At 44.4% G+C, this 19,951-nt stretch overlaps 1 protein-coding gene and 1 pseudogene across 17 annotated transcripts in view; one reads left to right on the forward strand and one right to left on the reverse strand.

Annotated features, from left to right (window-relative positions):
• Positions 1-16,684, forward strand: part of LOC108158650 (MAP/microtubule affinity-regulating kinase 3) — an 83,952-nt gene extending 67,268 nt beyond the window's left edge. For 12 of the 17 annotated variants that reach the window (XM_033394531.1, XM_033394533.1, XM_033394534.1 and 9 more), the window contains 5 exons: positions 1,678-1,748; positions 3,796-3,919; positions 13,914-14,063; positions 14,133-14,251; positions 14,324-16,684. In XM_033394531.1, coding sequence (XP_033250422.1) covers positions 1,678-1,748; positions 3,796-3,919; positions 13,914-14,063; positions 14,133-14,251; positions 14,324-14,382 — 523 coding nt within the window. In that variant the 3' untranslated portion in view covers positions 14,383-16,684. Of the gene's footprint in view, positions 1-1,659; positions 1,749-3,795; positions 3,920-11,711; positions 12,194-13,913; positions 14,064-14,132; positions 14,252-14,323 lie in introns of those variants that run through there. The other 5 variants (XM_033394522.1, XM_033394525.1, XM_033394526.1 and 2 more) reach the window with 3 other exon arrangements.
• A 566-nt stretch (positions 16,685-17,250) lies between these two features.
• On the reverse strand, positions 17,251-18,496 carry LOC117189399 (annotated as a pseudogene).
• Between the last annotated feature and the right edge of the window lie 1,455 nt (positions 18,497-19,951).

Here is a 19,951-nt window from a genome sequence, read left to right on the forward strand (position 1 = left end):
CGACCCTTCTTTCCATATAAAGATATGCAGATACAGATGCTATGTATTATTAAGTGTATACAACTAGCGTAGGACTTGGCTTTATTTTTCCAATTTATGTTCGCATAATTTGTCATTCATCTGAACGAGATTCAATTCGCGGCGATGTCAAGGCATACATACGACTACTTCTATAAACCTTAATTGGAATTGCACTTGCCCGACACTTGCCCAGTAATTGGAGGTCCTACCGAGTAGAATATCGATCTGTTTTGCGAGCCTTAAGAGACTGATCAGATCAAGTGAATAGTTTTTTATTTCGTATTCGCATTGGGAGTGTCCAAACACTGAGCCAGATCAACACTCAGCAAAAGCGGAATATCCGAATATCCGTATACGTTTCTATAAATTCATAATTTCTGTTGTTTCCGTTTCCTCATGCATGTCTGTCTTCGTCAGTCTATCTCGAATGACTCTACCATCGCCCGTAAATTGAATTTTCTCCATTATTGTGTGTGTGTTTTCGTTTTCATTTACTGTTACTGTTAAATGCTTATATCCCAGATTTATACTCGATTTGAAATAGTTTGTTATTGTGCTGCTGTTGTAACCTTGTCTACCTGACTGATCATACTAACTATATGCTCTCCAATGTACGATCTACAATGTTCGATGTATCTATTTCATGCGTAGTTTCTTCAACTGTAACTCTTACTGTTAGCTGAAATAATCGAATATCAGAGATGGGATGCAGAGAGTCCCGTATAAATACTGTCGAATGTACTGTCTGTTTCATCTGAAGCACTCAATTTTCGTAAGCATGAGTCATCAAACGCTTTCATGTAGATCAGAAACTGGAACAATCGGTTCCCTGCCACCTCCTCGTACGTACATAAATTGTACCTGCTCTCTCAGCTTTCCAACGTACTGCATTATGGCATACTACTACTATATTCATGTTCATTCAGGATTTCTTGTATCCAGTATAATTGATAAGAATCGTATCTTTAAGTGCTTATCTTCTTGAAAAATTTACATGATCTATTTTTATTTTTTCTTTTCATTTTGTTTATGTCTACGACGTGATTGATAATACAATATATACAAAAAATACAAAAACCATCAACTTTTGGTTATCGCCATCTATTTATCACATAAACCAAACAAACTGCTTGATTCGCGCTGTTCCGCCATCCTACATACATGTCGCCATTGCCAAATACCCAAATCGAACTGAACCGAATCGATATTAAATACAAATCCAACCCTATTAATCGATAAATGATGTCAAATCGATGACACAATCGCCACTGGATGGGAACGAAACTCCAAAAACCCAACCGAACCGAATCGACGATGATGTGCGCCGCCTTCCTTATTCATCACCCGAAACACTCATCCAACCATCATTACTCATCCCATACGTTCAAACACTCACCCTCGAACGGTTCTTGTACAAACGATTACACAAACAAATATTTTATGGAAAACAAAAACAAAAACAAACAAAAAAATGAAACAAACCAAACCAACATTTGTATACTGATAAAAACATATTCGTTCCCTGAAATGCGATTCATTGGATTTGAATGTACTCCGACGAACCGATTCGAAACTGATTTGATTTCCATTCATACCTATGTGTGCATACATATGTATTGTACTTGTACATATATATAGTCTGTTCGATCGACTTAGAATGGCATCGGCTGTTAAATCAAGCAGACACTTTCCAAGGAATGTTCCATCACGTTCAACCTTTCACTCTGGTGAGTTTTCTGTTCACTTATTTTTATTAGTTTTAATGATAATAATTTAATTTTATCCACAACTACTAAGCCCAACCCAACCCAAGCCACCGAAAACTAGGCTACTTAAAACCCGCATAGCTATCTATCGACTAATCGTAAGATTATCGATAACTGAAACGATAACTGTTCCCATTATGCATCCGATTCCGATTGAATCCCGCACTGCACATCCACATCCACATCCACACCCACAGCCATATCCATATCCATATCAATATCCACACCCAAACGCGCATCGATTTTTGTTTCAGTTTTCAGTCGATTATCTTGTTTCCTATCGACTATCGATCCATTTAGCTAAAGTGTTAATTTGTGTTATCGTACCGTATAGTACCGCACCACATCGCCTATGATTTGCGTGTTCTGTTGCACACACACCTTCTTCCATGCACGTTTGTTTGTACCACGTATGCCTTCTGTACTGGAACCTGTCCCGAATGACCACTGCCTAACCCATACCGCCTCCCCTGTACATATCTTTGTGTGTTTGAAAATACGAATGGAAAACTATTCATAGCAACACAAAATGTTCAACGGTAGATAGAAACAGAGACATTTGTTTGTCCACATTCAGCCATCGCGAAACCCAAAAAACCACTAAAAAACGAGGGGGAACGTTGTGAGTTGCTGCGGACACTGCAACTCTACAGTTATACCCGATACTTAGTCAGTATGGCTCTCCTCCGGCAGACGCCGCTAATATTAAACGACACGACAAAGAGTGCGTGCGAGAGAGACAGAAAATCAGTCTGAGCGTGACGTCGGGCGCTGCGTAGCCAGTGCAAATTGATTTGTTCCTTTTGGCTATAAAAATTATCTGATCTGGTCCAGATTCAGCAATCTGATAGATATGGTCGTTATTTATGATTCTGCGGATTGTGGATATTGTGGATGCAACAGATTTTCGTCCTTTGTGGGGGCGAAAGGGGGTGGGGCTAAATTCGGAGATATACGTTTTATAGTGAGATCTAACAGAAGTGCGGATACCAAATTTGGTTACTCTAGCCTTAATAGTCTCTGAGATTTGTGGATGATTTTCGTCCTTTGCGGGGACGGAAGGGGGTGTGGCGAAATTTGGACACGAAACGGTCAAGGTCCGATATCACAGGAGTGTGGATACCAAATTTGGTTGCTCTGGCTCTTATAGGTTCTGAGATCCTTGAACTCATATTTTGCAATTAGCAAAACCGACCATGAAACCTGTGTGTTAGAGAGAAACAGAGCGAGAAAGAATTAAATTGTTTTCTTGATTCTGGCTATAATAATTATACGATCTGGTTGAGATCTTACATTCTAAAACATATAGTCATCCTCTACGATTCTGCGTTTTTGGTTTTATCGTATCTTTAAAAATGTGGATGCCACAGATTTTCGTCCTTTGTGGGGGCGGAAGTCGGCGGGGCGAAGTTTTGAAATATTTTTGTAGCAGTGACATATCACAGAAGTCTGGATACAAAACATCGTTGCTCTAGCTCTTATAGTCTTTGAGCACTAGGCGCTGAAGGGGACGGACAGACGGACGGACGGACAGACGGACAGACAGACAGGGCCCAATCGACTCGGCTATTGATGCTGATCAAGAATATATACTTTATGGGGTCGGAAACGATTCCTTCTGGACGTTACACACATCCACTTTTACCACAAATCTAATATACCCCAATACTCATTTTGAGTATCGGGTATAAAAAAAACAAAACACTGAACACAAAACAGAAATAAAGAAATAAAGAAATAGTTGACATTCTACCATCTGGCGGACATCCCATGGTGCAAAGTGCACTGGGAGAACTGTTGCCCAGGGCACTTTGTGTCGACAAATGGGGCATATTTATTATGTACATACATACATATAAACATCGTAACGATCTTGTCTTATAATGTACAATATGTACATCAGTATGAATAAGGAATTATCAAGCTCGTAGATTGTGTTTGTGTGCCGTGTGATGTGTGCTGCACAAGTATGTTCGCTGTTAACCGATATGATCGTTGCTATCCACAGGTCAAACCAGAGCTCGAAACAACACGGCGCTGGAATACTCGGGCACAAGTGGCCCCTCCGGCGACTCCGCCCATCCGGGGCGTATGAGCTTCTTTTCGAAACTCTCCTCACGTTTTAGCAAACGGTAAGTACGACCCAAACCAAAATATATGTCACTCGAAATGCCAATTTGATTTCTTCAGTTAATGGAATATAAGAAGAAAAGCAAATGCAAACTGAAAATTTAAATTTTTGTTTACTTTTATCGTTTTTAATTTCCTTCCTTTTATAAATACATAATTTATTATTTTTCGTTTACGTGTTTATTTACTCTGTTTTCGTTTGTTTAATTTTTCCTTGTTTTTCATTTTATGTTTCATGTATTTTTGTATCATTTAATTGCATATCTGCAGCGCACACACCCGTGGGTATACACTATTCAAATATGTTTATGATCCTGGGTGTGTGTGTTTATGTTCTGTGCTGTACCAAGTCCATTCTGCATATCAATTCTGTCCAGAACAGTTTTTGCTCACCCAAGCCAGCTCCAAATTATCGCTAAAAAAAAAAAAAAAAAAAACGCATTAAGCGCAGACTACAAATAAATATTTGTTGGATATGTGGATCTTGAAAACAATTCAAACGTTCTTCCGACTTAACGATAGGATACATAGTACTTTTATGAAAGAAGGACATGCTTTGGAGTCAATGATACAGACAGCCGGACAGGGAGACGGAGAAAGACAGAGGACAGAGCCCGTGTGATAAATTGGTTTGAAATCGGCTTAAAATGATCTGGTACCGGTACTGGTACTGGGAAATTCGATTTTACATGGGAGACGCCATGAAATCATATCATATCAATTAATATATGATAATCATCTAATTCTCTTAGATAACAGGATCATCTTTCTGGTGATTCGAAGGCTTATTTCAAGATATTATTATTACCAGATAATCGTCTAAAACGCACTGTATTTGGCTCTCCACGAGTCTTAAGTATTCATTCTACAAATGCACTAACATTTCTGTGTACCATTTCTGTTTTGTTTAGTGTCAATCACGTGATATTTATGCAAGTTAGTTTGTTTGTCGGTTCACCCACTCACCAATCAAGTATCACCACTGTTAAGGTCCACCCTACTGCACTATAGAAAAAACGAGAAAAGATAGCGAGAGAGAAAGAGCCAGAGCCAGAGACTGTGACTGGGTCTGGGTCTGGGACTGAGGGGAATCCGAGAACCCAATGAAGCTATAGATAAAGTCTTGCGGCGATCACGGAAAACTATCCTATTGCGCGCCTATCAACCTAACCGACATTACCCAATTTCTGACCGTAGGATATAATAGCGTTACTGACAAACATACCGTTGCGATGGGTGGTTCGTTCAGAGAAGCAAGCGGAAGAGCACTGCAATGCACTCCACTCCACTCCACTCCCATTTGGTTGCATGAAAAGATTTGCGGTCGTGATGTCATTTGATTAACTTTGATTTGACGCGAAAGAGGAGTTTTTAATAATTATGAATTGGTTATTTATTTTCCACTAATGATATGCACATGTTTTGTATATGGAATTTTTTTTTCTTTCTGTTTTTGTTTCTTTTTTTTCATTCTTTTTTGAACTGAAAGCCTTTCAGAATGAAAGTATGTATGTATTATGTACTATGTACATGTGTACGAGTATGTACCCGAACATCTAACACACCTAACGTACACACAGGACATTTGCTTAAGAACAGACCCCTCGAATTCGCATATGCACCGACACGGACCAGAGGCACGCACTCACTGATTTTGTGGTGGGTCCACCATTGGTGGGTCCATTGGGTTCCGTGGATCTGCGTATCTGTGGGTGCAAATGCCAGCTCGGGGCTGGAACGACGCATGCATTTTGCCAAATACATTTGTATTCCTACTCATATTTAGTTAGCTTACGTACGTACCATATATATACGTACACGTATTTACTCTGTGATCTCCAAATGATTGTGTGTGTGTGTGCGTGTGCGTGGCCCAGCTGTAGTAACAATGAATGGAAAAATAACTGGCAATCATGGATGGGATGATATGCCGATTTGTCAGTGCGGGCATGGGTGCGGGCGTGGGTGCGGGCGTGGGTGCGGGCGTGGGTGCGGGCGCGGGCACGTGCCCTGCCTGCCCGCCCGGTAACCAATTGCTCCACCATAAAACGAAATAATACGATATGTTAACTGCCGAATCGGTTGCAAGACTCTGTATCTAAACCTACCTCTGAAATACAAATACAAATACAAACCATACATGTGACCAAATACACGTGACTACTGTGAGGGAGCGTACGCTCCACCCACATTTTTTCCGCCCATCAGTTCGCCGTCATTTTCCCATTGGACGGGTCCCTCCTTATTTTATTAGAATTAAGATTTTTGACTTTTCCTTATTTTCTAGTTTTAAGCATTGACTTTTCAGTTTTAGGTTAAGGGGGAGGGGGGAAGGCCACGAAGGCTACATGACATTAATTGTATATATTATACGGCCCGAGGGGTCTCTAAGCCCCACGTAGCTTATTATCTTCTTTAAAGGGTGGGGAAAGTCGCGATCACGGCGGACGCCACTGGCTTTTCATAACCAAAGCCCAACAACAACGACGCAGCAGCAGCCAAAACGAGAGAGGAATACACCGAGGACCGAAAACCAACGGCATCGACGCAGCAACGGCGTGAATACACCGAGAGAGCAGAAACCCAACGACAACGACGCAGCAGCAGCCAAAGAGGGAGAGGGATACACCAAGAATCGAAATCCAACGGCACCGACACAGCAACGGCGAGGAATACACCAAGAACCGAAACCTAACGGCACCGACACCAAAACGGGGAGGAGTACACCGAGAAACAAAACCCGACAACAACAACGCAGCGGAAGCCAAAGAGAGAGAGAAATACACCAAGAGCCGAAACGGTAGCCAACAGCATCAATTCAGCGACGGCCGAAGACGAGAAGCGCCGAAAAGATAAGCCGCCAGCGTCGACGCAGCAACGAAGCGCTGGAACAGTAAGCCCACAGCAGCAACGGCAGAAGAGAGACGCGGAAAACTAAAGCGAAGTAACGACGCGCCAGCAGCGAGACAGAGAGACGAAAGTCACCGGCGCAGCGTAGACGCCGAACGACGGCGCCGGCCCTCTGCCGCCGCGGAGGATGACGACGCTAGCCGCCCACGCTGACGCTGGATCGGAGAGCCAGCGGACGCCGGCTCTGAGCTGGGAAAACGTGGAAGGAAAAGAAAGTCGTTTGGAAGCAGTCGTAGGAGTCGGACGTGTTTGCGGATAAAATTCGAGTGGCGTACGAAAAGTAAGACACGTGGCGGCCCGGATCCACGCCAACGCTATCAGTGACACGGGGAAGATCCGGCATCGACGCTGCGCTTACGGGGAGAAGACCCTGCATCGATACCACACTTACGGAGAGGAGATCCTGCATCTACGCTGCACCCACGGGGAAGAGGAGGCTTTCCGCCAGAACCATCAACAAAGATTCGACGGAGACGACTGCGACACCGCTGGACGCACCCAGGGCCAGTCCGTCCGCCTCGAAGAACACCCAGAGCAACGTAGATTCGACGGAGACGACCCGTCACTTGTACGACGAAGTGACCCCAGGATTAGGAAATGAACCAGAGCCGGCCCACGAGAAGGCGACACGACTGCAGGAAGTGTTCAAGGTCGTACAGGAGAACACCCAACGGGCATCCCAAGAGCAGAAGAGAACATATGACCTCCGACGGCGCGAGTGGCGACCCGAACTAGGAACCCTAGTCCTCCTTCGGCAGCATCACTTATCCAAAGCCGCCGACGGTTTCGCGTCAAAATTGGCCCCTAAGTACGACGGGCCGTACAAGGTAACCCGATTCTTATCTCCCAACGTAGTTCGACTACAGATTCAACAAGGCAAACGAAGGAAAACAGCGAGTTTAGCTGACTTAAAGGCGTTCCACGGAGTGGACCACCCCGAGGAGAACCCGACGACGCTGGAGAGACCCGAATGACCTGCCGACTTCGCAAGGGCCACTTGCGGTAGCACGCTACCGTAACGTCCTCGCCCCGTAAGGGACGCGACCCACGAAACCGTAAGCTACGTATACATCCCCTTATGGGATTAGATAAGTACTACACCCAATGTAAACATCTTCGTACTCGCACCACTCAAGCAGGATAGGGGGAGGGTATTAATACTTCTAGTTAAGACAGGCAGGTTCTAACCGACAAGCATTTTCTCCCTAGAATCGACTGAAGACATGAAGCGTCTAAGAGGCGGAAGGCAAGCTCGGCCCCTAGGGGCAAATGGTGATACGACGGGACACCCTAGCGGAGACCAGCTGCCTGAAGTCCCGGCATCTGCCGACGAACCAACAACAAACCGGGCTCGCGGCTGGATCGTCGACCCCAATGGGCCATCCGCCTCCCGTCAAGCCCAGCTGAGGCGGGTCGGAGAGGCGACACTTCGACAACCGGACAGGATGCCATGGGGCCAGCGTGCGGCAGCCATCCAAGGGTGGATCGACCGACAAACCCAGGACCCGGGGACCGACGCCGAAGAGGAAGTAGAGCCCGATGGCCGTTTCGCAACCGCAGGTGTCCGCTCGGCGCCTAATCGCGACGTCGCCGCCATGAATCGCCGTTGGTTCGGGAGTTATGGGGCTATCGACGACAACGGACACCGACGAGCACGAGACAATAATACGCGACGCTCATAGCCTGGCGTCCACGCTGCAGGACGAAGGGAACAGACACCCACTGGCTCGCGGGAACGAATGGGACTCGCCCCTTTGGGCCGAGTGGAACCTGGCCGGTCAAGGTCGGGCAGCCACCCCTCCAGCAGCACACCACGAGGACGAATCCGGGGACGGTGCTGGACCACACTACTCCGACGTGTCCCACGCAAGCGATACAGGGGGGGAAGTAGGACCCCAACGCGACGACGGAGGGTCCGATTCCGGGTCCCTCATGAGCCTGAGCTTCGCGCCCCAGGCGAACCAGCAGTGGGCACCAGCCAACCCGTCAGGGTCAGATGACGTCCCGCCTCCCCTCGTAGCCGCCCACGCCGGACTACCCCCACAACGTCCCGATGAGGGAGTCGTTGAGTCGCGATCGCGGCGGACGCCACTGGCTTTTCAGAACCAAAACCCAACAACAACGACGCAGCAGCAGCCAAAACGAGAGAGGAATACACCGAGGACCGAAAACCAACGGCATCGACGCAGCAACGGCGTGAATACACCGAGAGAGCAGAAACCCAACGACAACGACGCAGCAGCAGCCAAAGAGGGAGAGGGATACACCAAGAATCGAAATCCAACGGCACCGACACAGCAACGGCGAGGAATACACCAAGAACCGAAACCTAACGGCACCGACACCAAAACGGGGAGGAGTACACCAAGAAACAAAACCCGACAACAACAACGCAGCGGAAGCCAAAGAGAGAGAGAAATACACCAAGAGCCGAAACGGTAGCCAACAGTCTCAATTCAGCGACGGCCGAAGACGAGAAGCGCCGAAAAGATAAGCCGCCAGCGTCGACGCAGCAACGAAGCGCTGGAACAGTAAGCCCACAGCAGCAACGGCAGAAGAGAGACGCGGAAAACTAAAGCGAAGTAACGACGCGCCAGCAGCGAGACAGAGAGACGAAAGTCACCGGCGCAGCGTAGACGCCGAACGACGGCGCCGGCCCTCTGCCGCCGCGGAGGATGACGCTGACGCTGGATCGGAGAGCCAGCGGACGCCGGCTCTGAGCTGGGAAAACGTGGAAGGAAAAGAAAGTCGTTTGGAAGCAGTCGTAGGAGTCGGACGTGTTTGCGGATAAAATTCGAGTGGCGTACGAAAAGTAAGACACGTGGCGGCCCGGATCCACGCCAACGCTATCAGTGACACGGGGAAGATCCGGCATCGACGCTGCGCTTACGGGGAGAAGACCCTGCATCGATACTACACTTACGGAGAGGAGATCCTGCATCTACGCTGCACCCACGGGGAAGAGGAGGCTTTCGACGAGTACAAGCGTGGGAGTTCAGGGTTAAGCTAGTCTCTAGACGTGTGTACGGGCTGCTGAGCGGTGCGATAGGTAGGGAACCAAGAAAGAATAAAGTGAAATGTAACGAATATAACAGAAACATAGCACGACCTCCAACAATCTATACACTAGGGAACCTGGAGGCCCGGGGCTTCATCTTCTCTGCCTTTCCTCCCGCCTCTTGCCCGAGTCTGTGTGATTCCATCCAGTAGTTCGTAGCCCGACCGGATCCTGAGGCCGCTGTCCGGCGATTGCCTAGGCGTTCCCGGTGATACCTGTCGGCGTTCCCTCCGCATGATCCCATCCCGTAGTTTGTGACCCCGCAGGGTCCCGAGGCCGCTATCCGACGATCGTCTAAGCGCCCCCGGTGACACCTGTTGGTGTCTCGCCTGATCCCCGTAGTTCCCTGGGTCCCGAAGGGGCTGTCCGGCGATTGCCTAAACCCTCTCGGCGATACCTGCCCTGTATGATAAAGACTTTCGCAGTAATGTTTAGCCCGATAGTGTCCCGTGAGTGCTATCCGGCGATTGCCTAAGCACTCTCGGCGATGCCTGTCCATATCCCTGACCCCCGTAGTAATTCTTAGTTCGACAGTGTCCCGTAAGTGCTATCCGGCGATTGCCTAGGCACTCTCGGTGATGCTCGTCGATATCCCTGACCCTCGTAGTAATTCTTAGGCCGACAGTACAGTTCCCTTTTCCGCGTCGTAGTAATTCTTAGGCCGACAGGGTCCCGTGAGTACCGTCCGGCGATAGCCTAGGTACTCTCGGCGATACTTGCCGGTATTTCCGCATAGCAAAGTCCCCTTTCCGCGTCGTAGTAATTCTTAGGCCGACAGGGTCCCGTAAGTACCGTCCTGCGATAGCCTAGGTACTCTCGGCGATACTTGTCGGTATTCCCGCATAGCATAGTCCCCCTTTCCGCTTCGTAGTAACTCTCAGGCCGGCGGGGTCCCGTAAGTACTGTCCGGCGATAGCCTAGGTACTTTCGGCGACACCTGTCGGTTTTATCGCATAGTAAAGACCTCCGTATTGATTCTGAGTTCGGTGGGGTGGGGTGGGGTAAGGCCCTAAAGGCGCTATTCGGCGATAACCGGAGTGTTCTCGGTGAAACCAACTGCCCCGTCCCACGCTACGATCGCTCCCGTCCGCGGGACTGCGGCCCCGTCCCCCATCGTCGGTCCGAAATACGGAGTCCCGGCAAATTATAAATATTGCTGTAATTTCGACCCTGGAGTAGATTGAGATATGTACCCCAGCCCAGGATCGCTTCCTTACACTACGTGCAATAGGTGCAATACGTCTAATACGTGTATACGGAACTGAATCCAAATCTCTGAATGACAAGAGCCGAAATGGCCACTCCTGTCGTCTGTCGCTTCCTCTCTACGCTCTCGAAATCTCCGTCACATCTATAATTTGTTTATTCTTAGTTGAATTTATTCTTTCAATATACATATGCATATACGATCTACATATATGCATATAGATATTTTGTAGTTTTTCCAACCATGTATATCCCACGTCACACCGCTAGGAAGGCTCCTTTGTACTGTACTCGTCTCTTTTCCTTCATTTGTTAAATACATGATCAGTTTAATTACGATTACGATTACGATTACGAATACGATAATGCTGTTGATTAGAAAGAAAAAGACAATGTGAAATGTACAATGAACTTATCAGCTGAAGAGATATTGCGTTTACTTTTCTTTTTCTAATATGAAGAAACATAAAAAACAAAACAACAAACAAACAAAACTTTTACCATTATTCCGTTTTATTCTTATCTGTCTTCTTTGGTTTCATTTCTGGTATTTGTTTTACCCATTAAAAATATTTTTTCCACCGTGAATAATTTGTTTAAAATTTTTTCTTTAATTTTAGGCCAAACCAGTAATTAACAAAACAAGCATTAACTACTTCTTGTTAATAGTTCTAAAACTGAAACTGAGACAAACGATTCCCCTAGAGTAAACGCGCGTGACGGAGAGTTACAGAGAGATATGATATGATATGATATGATATGAACAGACAGAGTACAGAGATAAGGTCGATTCAGATTGGATCAGATCGGATCGGATCGGGTTCTTTTGCTTCGCGTCGTTTCGATACTGATCCGATACGAATACCGATACCGATACAGAATATCGATTACGATTACTGCTTTCGATTTAAATTCCGATTCCGACTCCGAACCCAGTTCAGCTTTGAGCCAGCCGCCCCTCAAATGAACACCGACAACGTTGAGTTCCGTTGCATTAATTGTGTTGCAAATTTCACAAATGCGACTATGTTTTATTGCAATTATTAACTAATTATACATATACATTTATATAAATTAAACGTACATATACATATATATATTTAAAGTAAAGCAACAACAAACACAAATTACGAACCCTTTGTTTTCATTGTTCGCAAAACGATGCGTGGAGCGACCAGCGCATGGAAGAACACAACAAATGAATGAAATGAAATTAAACGAAATTGCAATAAGGAACACAAGCTAAACGCGAGCACTCGTAATAATGCAATAATAATCAGAGAGAATCCTGACTACAGTTGCTGTCTGTCACGGTCACGATTATGGATCACACCAACTACTAAATATTACACCTACGATTATGGATCACACCAACTACTAAATATTACACCTACGGGTACTACCTAAACTACACATAAATAAAATATATATATATTACGGATATAACGGACTCGCGGATGTGACCGAAGTGAGAGAAAACGTGCAGAGTTCCAGTAGTATAGTACACTGAATGCTAGCCTTAACTGAACTCAACTAAACTGAAACTGAAACCCAAATCTAAACCGATCTAAGCTGAACTAAAAGTAAAATCAAACACAACACCAAAAGAAGTTGCTAATTGTGTAACTACTGTATGATCTTAACTTTTATTTAGCGATACCTGTAGTTGTATGTATGTATGTTTGTATTGTACGTATGTATGGACTGTATTTGTATTCCGATTTGAGCTTGCACTAAATTGTATCCGTGGATCATACAATCAGACTTCAGACAGCCAGACAGCCAGACAGCCAGCCCAGCCAGCCAGCCAACCAACTAATGAACTTGCAATTCATAAAGCACCCCCCCCCCCCCCCCCCCCCCCCCCCCCCCCCCCCCCCCCCCCCCCCCCCCCCCTCCACACAACTGCGCCAGAGCCGAGCAACTCTGTGTGCAGGGCCCCAGAGCAGAGGTGCAGCAATTTAAGCATACCACGTAGCCACTAAAGCCACTAAAAATAAAACGGCAGAAATTAAACAAATAAGCTTAAATTCAAGGAATAACAATGTATTACCACTAGTGCATGCGACCATTTTATTTGTACAGATGATTATCTATAGATCGTGTTATCGTCGGACACCTTCAGTGGTTCGACCAGTAGTTATCTTTAAACATTAAGTTTCAAAGAAATAACGCATAATTAAAACAATTGATAATTTAATAAATCCATAATAAATGATGTGAAACATTTGTGAGCAAAGAAACCTCTACACGCCTTTCAATTTTATTTAATTCCCGCCTTTGCATTTGCTGAAAAACCCCTCCCATCTTTCCACAGAAGGCATCTCAAGCTCCTCCCGCCCTAAACCCTAGGAGAGTTTGCGTAATTAGGGTGGGACATAAACGGGAACTTGTCCGGCTGTCCGTAAGGAATGCTTTCAGTAACCAAAAATAATATCATAGGGAGAACTCTTGGTTAAATTTCTCATTTCTCGAATGGAGCGGGCTAGTAGTGACCTAATTGGCCATCTCCGACACACTGACAACAGAAACTGCTGATCCGAGCATTTGCCACGATTTGATGACGGAAAATAGTGATTAGGAAAGCTTTCTTTTGGCATTCTCTTGAATGCAGCCTTCTAGCTGCTTATTTTTAGAACTTTCCTCTTCCTAAAATCAGTTGGAATTAACTAAATAGCTCAGATCCAAAGGTCAGTTAAAAAACTCGCCATTTGAAAGGTCATATACGCTTAATTCTTGTCTCAGAAAATATAATAAAAACGTCATTCTTTATTGTGGTTCGCGAGACTTTTGGCTATTCTAAACCGGTTATATAATTTCAGTCAATCAACCACGGAAGAGCCAGCGAAACCTCGTGTTTTGCGCTTTACATGGTCCATGAAGACAACATCGCCCCTGATGCCCGATCAGATAATGCAAAAGATACGCGAAGTACTGGATCAGAACAACTGTGACTATGAGCAGCGAGAGAGGTGAGTAGCCGGACATTGATTAGTAGGATCATTCCATAAATGAATTCTATTTTTTAAACTTTTTATTAGGTTTGTTCTTTGGTGCGTGCATGGCGATCCCAACACTGACTCCCTGGTGCAGTGGGAGATTGAGGTGTGCAAGCTACCGCGCCTCTCCTTGAATGGGGTGCGCTTTAAGCGGATCTCTGGTAAGTTTGGAGTGATTTTCTCGAAACAAAATAGAGCACTTTCAACACCTTCTTCTCCCCGTGTTTCCCCAGGTACCAGCATCGGTTTCAAGAACATTGCGTCTCGCATTGCTTTTGATCTACGTCTGTGACTTAACCAAAATAACCATGAGGGGATCGCCGCCGCAGCCCGCGATATTGAGGCCGACACTATCTCCACGGACTACCGTCACACGGCCAGCAATGACGGTAGCAGCAAGATGTCAGATCTCTCGCTTATGTGCCGATCCCTGACCAGTCAGCATGGCTCTCAGCGGCGCAAAAAGAGCAGGCTGTCTAGCGCGGGAAACGAGGACTCCAAAAAATCTGGATCCTTGCATTCGGCTTTTCAAATGTACTCGCCCTTTAGCTCCAAGGAGAATTTGGAGTCAGGCGATGACATGCAGGCAGTTCGCCTCGGCATAGTGCGTGATCAGGACTCGATGGGTACTGATGCGCAGCGCAGCGATTCAATTATCATGCCCCTCTGCGGTGAATTAAATACAATAAACGCCATTTTGGAAGAGGAAGGCGAGAGCGTAGAAAATAAAACGAGTGAATATATTAAAGAGACAACCAAAGGTCCAACGACCACATCGGTGGATAGTGGAAGGCATGAAGATGATGTCATTGGCCAAAAGGACAGAGGTGATGACAGCAGTGGCAGCGGCAGGGGCGGAAGCAATCGAATAAAAAGGAACCTCAAACACACGGGCAGCCTCATTGTGCGCAAACTAACAGCCTTCAGGCACGGCGGTACAGACAAAAAGGATGCGTCTAGGACAAGCACAATATCAAAGGAGCCACAGGTCCCACCCGAACATGGACAGCATCCAGTGGCCAAGGAAGAGGAAAAACCAAACACCAAATCGCATGTGGCAATGCTACGCACCACAACTCTCTAAATATAATAGAACCGGGTCGTAGCATGCGAAATTACTTTAATTGTGGGGGGGGTATGTAGTCTGTACGTATCTATTGTATGTATGTTTGCTAAATATTTGGGTCAATGCGTACTAAAGGTCCACACAGGTCTACATTGGTCTAAAGTATCGAATCGAGCAGATGAGCTCTGCTCTGATATATATATATCTACTTTGAAAATGCATTAGAATCCACATAGATACGGACATATTTACATAGAATACAGTAATTGATAAAAACCTAGAGAAGGCCTGCGGACGATAGGCTCGAATCGACAAAATTAAAGTAAATATAATCATGACAGATCACACAATTCAATAAAAGAATAATAATAAATATTAACAAGAAGAAATCAACGCTCTATAAACTGCATTTATGTGTCGATATCCAGTAAAATTAATTGCTTGGCAAGAAAACGATCAAAGAACACAATATACATACACTGATATCCAAGTTCGGGTTGTTTCATTTTTAAGAAATAATTTAAACAACGTTGATTGACAAACTTTAGGGCAGCATCAGGTATCAATGCTTGGATTGCAGTTCGAAAAACATAAGTTCTTCTTCTACAGCATGAAAAATGCCCAACGGCATCTATTGTAAATGTTAAGACGTGCTCGAATACGGTAGTTGGTATAAATTGGTACTTATAACTAAAGATTTGGTTAATTTCATTCAATTTGAACAGTTCATAGAACACAGACGAGAATTGTACGTATATTATTGTTAAGGCTACAAGTTTACTCAACCTATTCGAAACGAAATATTTAAAACTCAGAAGCAATTACGACCGATTGTTAGCTAGTTTCCACTAAGCTCAACTTTACTTGCATAGCCCGAAGAGATAGGAATAGAGGCTCGGGCTCTATGCGATTGTTGAATGTTTCAGAATCAGACTTTTATGTGTTATGGAAAACTAAATGGGTTTTATTAATGCAGAACCGATCTCAAGTGAGACGTAGAAAAAGACGACCATTTATCTTAGTTGATTCGACAAGTATGTGGAGGCTCATAATCAATCTATTGATACCAAAACATAGTTACACTTAAAGGTTGCAGCTACCATGATTGTGAGGCATTTCTAAAACATTTCTAGGCCTTCGAGTAAACGCATGCAACGTTTTATATATTTGTTGTTAAGCGACAGCTGATTGCAATTTATTAATAAATATTAGAATTAAGCAAGAAAATACATACATGCATACACACACACACATAAGCATAAATAATAGTGTTCTGTTGCTCATGAGTGAGTTAACAAAAAAGAGTTGTTCACTTAAGTGAGCAACTGAACATGTTCCTTCCAAGCTGTTCTTCTTTGTTGTTCACTTGTTCTTTGTTGTTCACTTGTTCTTTTTTGCTCACTTGTTCTTTGTTGTTCACTTGTTCATTTTTGTTCACTTGTTCTCTACTCACTTTTTGCGCAATTTTGCTCCTCAAAGGGCATTTTGCGATCTGGCAGCTGTTGCTCATATTTGCGTTTACTTCACACTTTTTGTATTACCGGCAAAGCTGTTTACTCTTTCAAATATTCAGTATGTCGCTAATTCGAAAGTATAGTGAAATTTGGAACCATCTGTGCATGAATAGTGAACAACTGAGTGAGCAAGTCAGCAACTGAGCAAGTGAGCAACTGAGCAACTGAACAAGTGAGTAACTGAGCAATCTAAGAGAGCAAGTGAGCAATATGAGTGAGTTGACTTACTAAAAAAGAACAAGTGAACATGTTCACCAAAATGAGCAATGTTTACCCAACACTAATTAATATACATATAAAGCAAGCAGCTTAATGCTTAATATCCTCACGTAGAAAGCTCCCCTACATGGAAGATATGCATACATAAATCTTTAACAATTGGCAGATATTCAAATATGTTGTCAACAATCAGCGGCCAATGCATTTCGTTGGACTCCTTATTGCAGCCTTATTGCACAATATTTTAGAATGTATTCTTCTGGTATTTATTTTGTCTACAAGTGGTTGAGTTACGATTAATTGAAACAGATGTGAAATGATTGAGAACACCATTAAATCAGAAAAATGATAAAGCCGATTATAGAATTTACAAATAATCATGTTGTACGATTATCTGATAAACATACATAGATGTTTTAATTAATAAATACAAAATGGCATAACTAAAATTAGCTTTGTTGATTCTTTCTGTTAAAGTGGTATGTGCGATGTGAGTTTTAATAGGTAGATTGAAAAATGCTCAGAGTTCCTCATCAAGGTTGAAGTCTTCTGGTGGAAAATTACCCACAGTCACGGATAACGGGGAGACGAAGCCGCCATAATTTGGAGGACATACAAAGTATACTTTTCCATTGACACTGGAATGGGAAAGACATAAGTTGGCATTCTAGAATTGTGTGCTATGATGAGCAGGTACCTTCCGATATTCTTTCCCAGTGGTTCATCATACTGTATTCCAATGAAAATACCACTTTTCCCTTCAAGTGGTCCATTGTACTTAATCGTAACGCGATGTCATTACCCTGCACAGTCACCTGATGAGCATTAAAGAGCAGTGCAGTCAATATATTGTTCCTCAGGAAGCTATATTCAACTCGATTACCTCGCATCGCTTATCAACGACACATAGCTCGGCCTGCCTCTGCACCTCTTCCGCTTGTCGTCGCTTCTTTTCCTTAATCTGCTGCATTTCCTCCTCGTTGTACTTTCCCAGACGATTTTGTTTCAGGTAATGCCGCACTGAGTCAGACCTTTTGTCGTACTGGTCTTTGCTCAGCTCGAATTTCTCAACGGGAGCGTCGAAGCAGAAGCTAGCGAATGCATCGATGACATGGAGGCGAAGACCATCGCAACTGGCATAGTATCCCAGCTGGGCATCGTTGTTATCCAGGGTGCCCAAGCACTTGTCGCCTTTGTACAGTTCCACTTTCATGGTGCCAGCACTCCCGCCAGTCAATATTTCCAGCTTGCTCTGAAGAAAGAAACCAGAATGTGAATATATATTTACCAAAATGTTCAATCATCTGGAAATGTGTCTCCATATGCATAGCGGCTACGTACCTTCAGGGCCGAGATCGTTAAGTCTTTGGCAAGCTTTACCTTAAATGCGACGGCATCATTATGCGAGTTGGATACATTAGCTTTGATATATGTAATCCGATTTACCCAATTTAATTAGATCACCCATTTCTTAGATCCTTGACAAGGTTTTGCTGGGACGTTGACTGATATCACAAATCACAAGGCTTTTAATTGGAGCTTGAAGCTTATTTGTTGCCTGATTTTACAGCGAACGCGATTTTCACCTGAATAATTGTCGTTGCCGTTAATGGCAACTACACGGTTACTACACATTTGCTACATAATGGGAGAAAAGAGAGGTATGGACACCAGGCAACGCGACTAAGAAAAGCCAACACAGGCAAGGTAAAATCCACCCCTCTTGCTTAACGTACCTTTCATACCATTCAAGGTATATAGTTCATTCACGCGAGGTAAGGTTCGAACGAACCTTGCAATTTACATTAGCCGTTTTGCCTGTTGTCCATACCCTATACAAATTGGCCATTTGTAAGATATGAATATTAGTTTATAAGATTTGAATATTAGTTTAAGATTTACTCATCGATAGTATTATAAGAAATACCAATGTACTCGATATATCGATACTTGTCCTCGACAAGTATCGATATGCCAACACACATTCATTCGAATACGATGAACTATGCAGACATAAGAGCGAAAACCAAAAGTGAACTTAGCGACATATTGCGTAGGCAAAACGTATATTTTGATCAAGATGCCAACATACACCAATTACGTACAGCAGTAAAAAATCATGGAAGACACGCATGAGCTAGGAAATACGGCGCCAAGCGCAGACGAGACTATGCAGGCAGACATTTTTGCAGTCCCGGTTGAGCGCGAGATAGATAGAGACAACCGTAGTGCACAACACGCAGTAAAAGCGGCGCCAGAAGAATATGGTGAAAATGTGCAGAAGGCTCGAGAAGCATTCATGCCGCGACAAGACAACGCTTGTTCGAAATTGACCATGCGATCAGATGAATACGAAGAAGAATCGCGCCGTTTGCAGCAGTTGGAACAATTGTACGTTTCTCGCAAGCGCTTAGCTGATCTCAAATTAAGCATATTGAAAACGGAGAAAGAGCAATTCGTAGCGAAGGTATGACAAAGGGAAAACTAAATGTGAGTATGGCAGTTGGGCAGCAGCAAGGTGGTGGCGCAATGCGTTGCTACAACTGTCGGCAATTTGGGCACGTTATGAAGGAATGCAGTCAGCCAAAGAGACCGGATTAGGCATGTTTTAACTGTTGGAGTACCAGCCACCTATATTCGCAGTGCCCGAAACGAAAGATGGCCACTAGGGTAGCTGCAGTTCAAGATGAGGAGCGATCAGGAGAAAAAAACAACGACGATTTAGCGGCTATCCAGTTAATCACTTTATGACTTCCGTTTGGTGATCAAAGAGGCGTCAGTATTTTTAGTCTATTTGATACAGGTAGCCCTGTAAGTTTTATTCATATGTCTTTGATACCGAAGTCGGCTATAGTTGAAGCCTATAATGAAGTTAGGAAATACTATGGACTAGGAGGACAACAAATTCCCATATGGGGAAAATTTAAGTGCCAGAAACAACACCATTTCATTGTACTCCGCGTCGTTTATCCTACCATGAGAGAGAGAAAGTAGCTGAAATAGTAGATGATCTGTTAGAAAAGAAAGTAATCCGTCATAGTGAGTCTCCTTATACTTCCCCG

This window comes from Drosophila miranda, assembly GCF_003369915.1.
Source record: "Drosophila miranda strain MSH22 chromosome Y unlocalized genomic scaffold, D.miranda_PacBio2.1 Contig_Y1_pilon, whole genome shotgun sequence".
NCBI lineage: Eukaryota > Metazoa > Arthropoda > Insecta > Diptera > Drosophilidae > Drosophila > Drosophila miranda.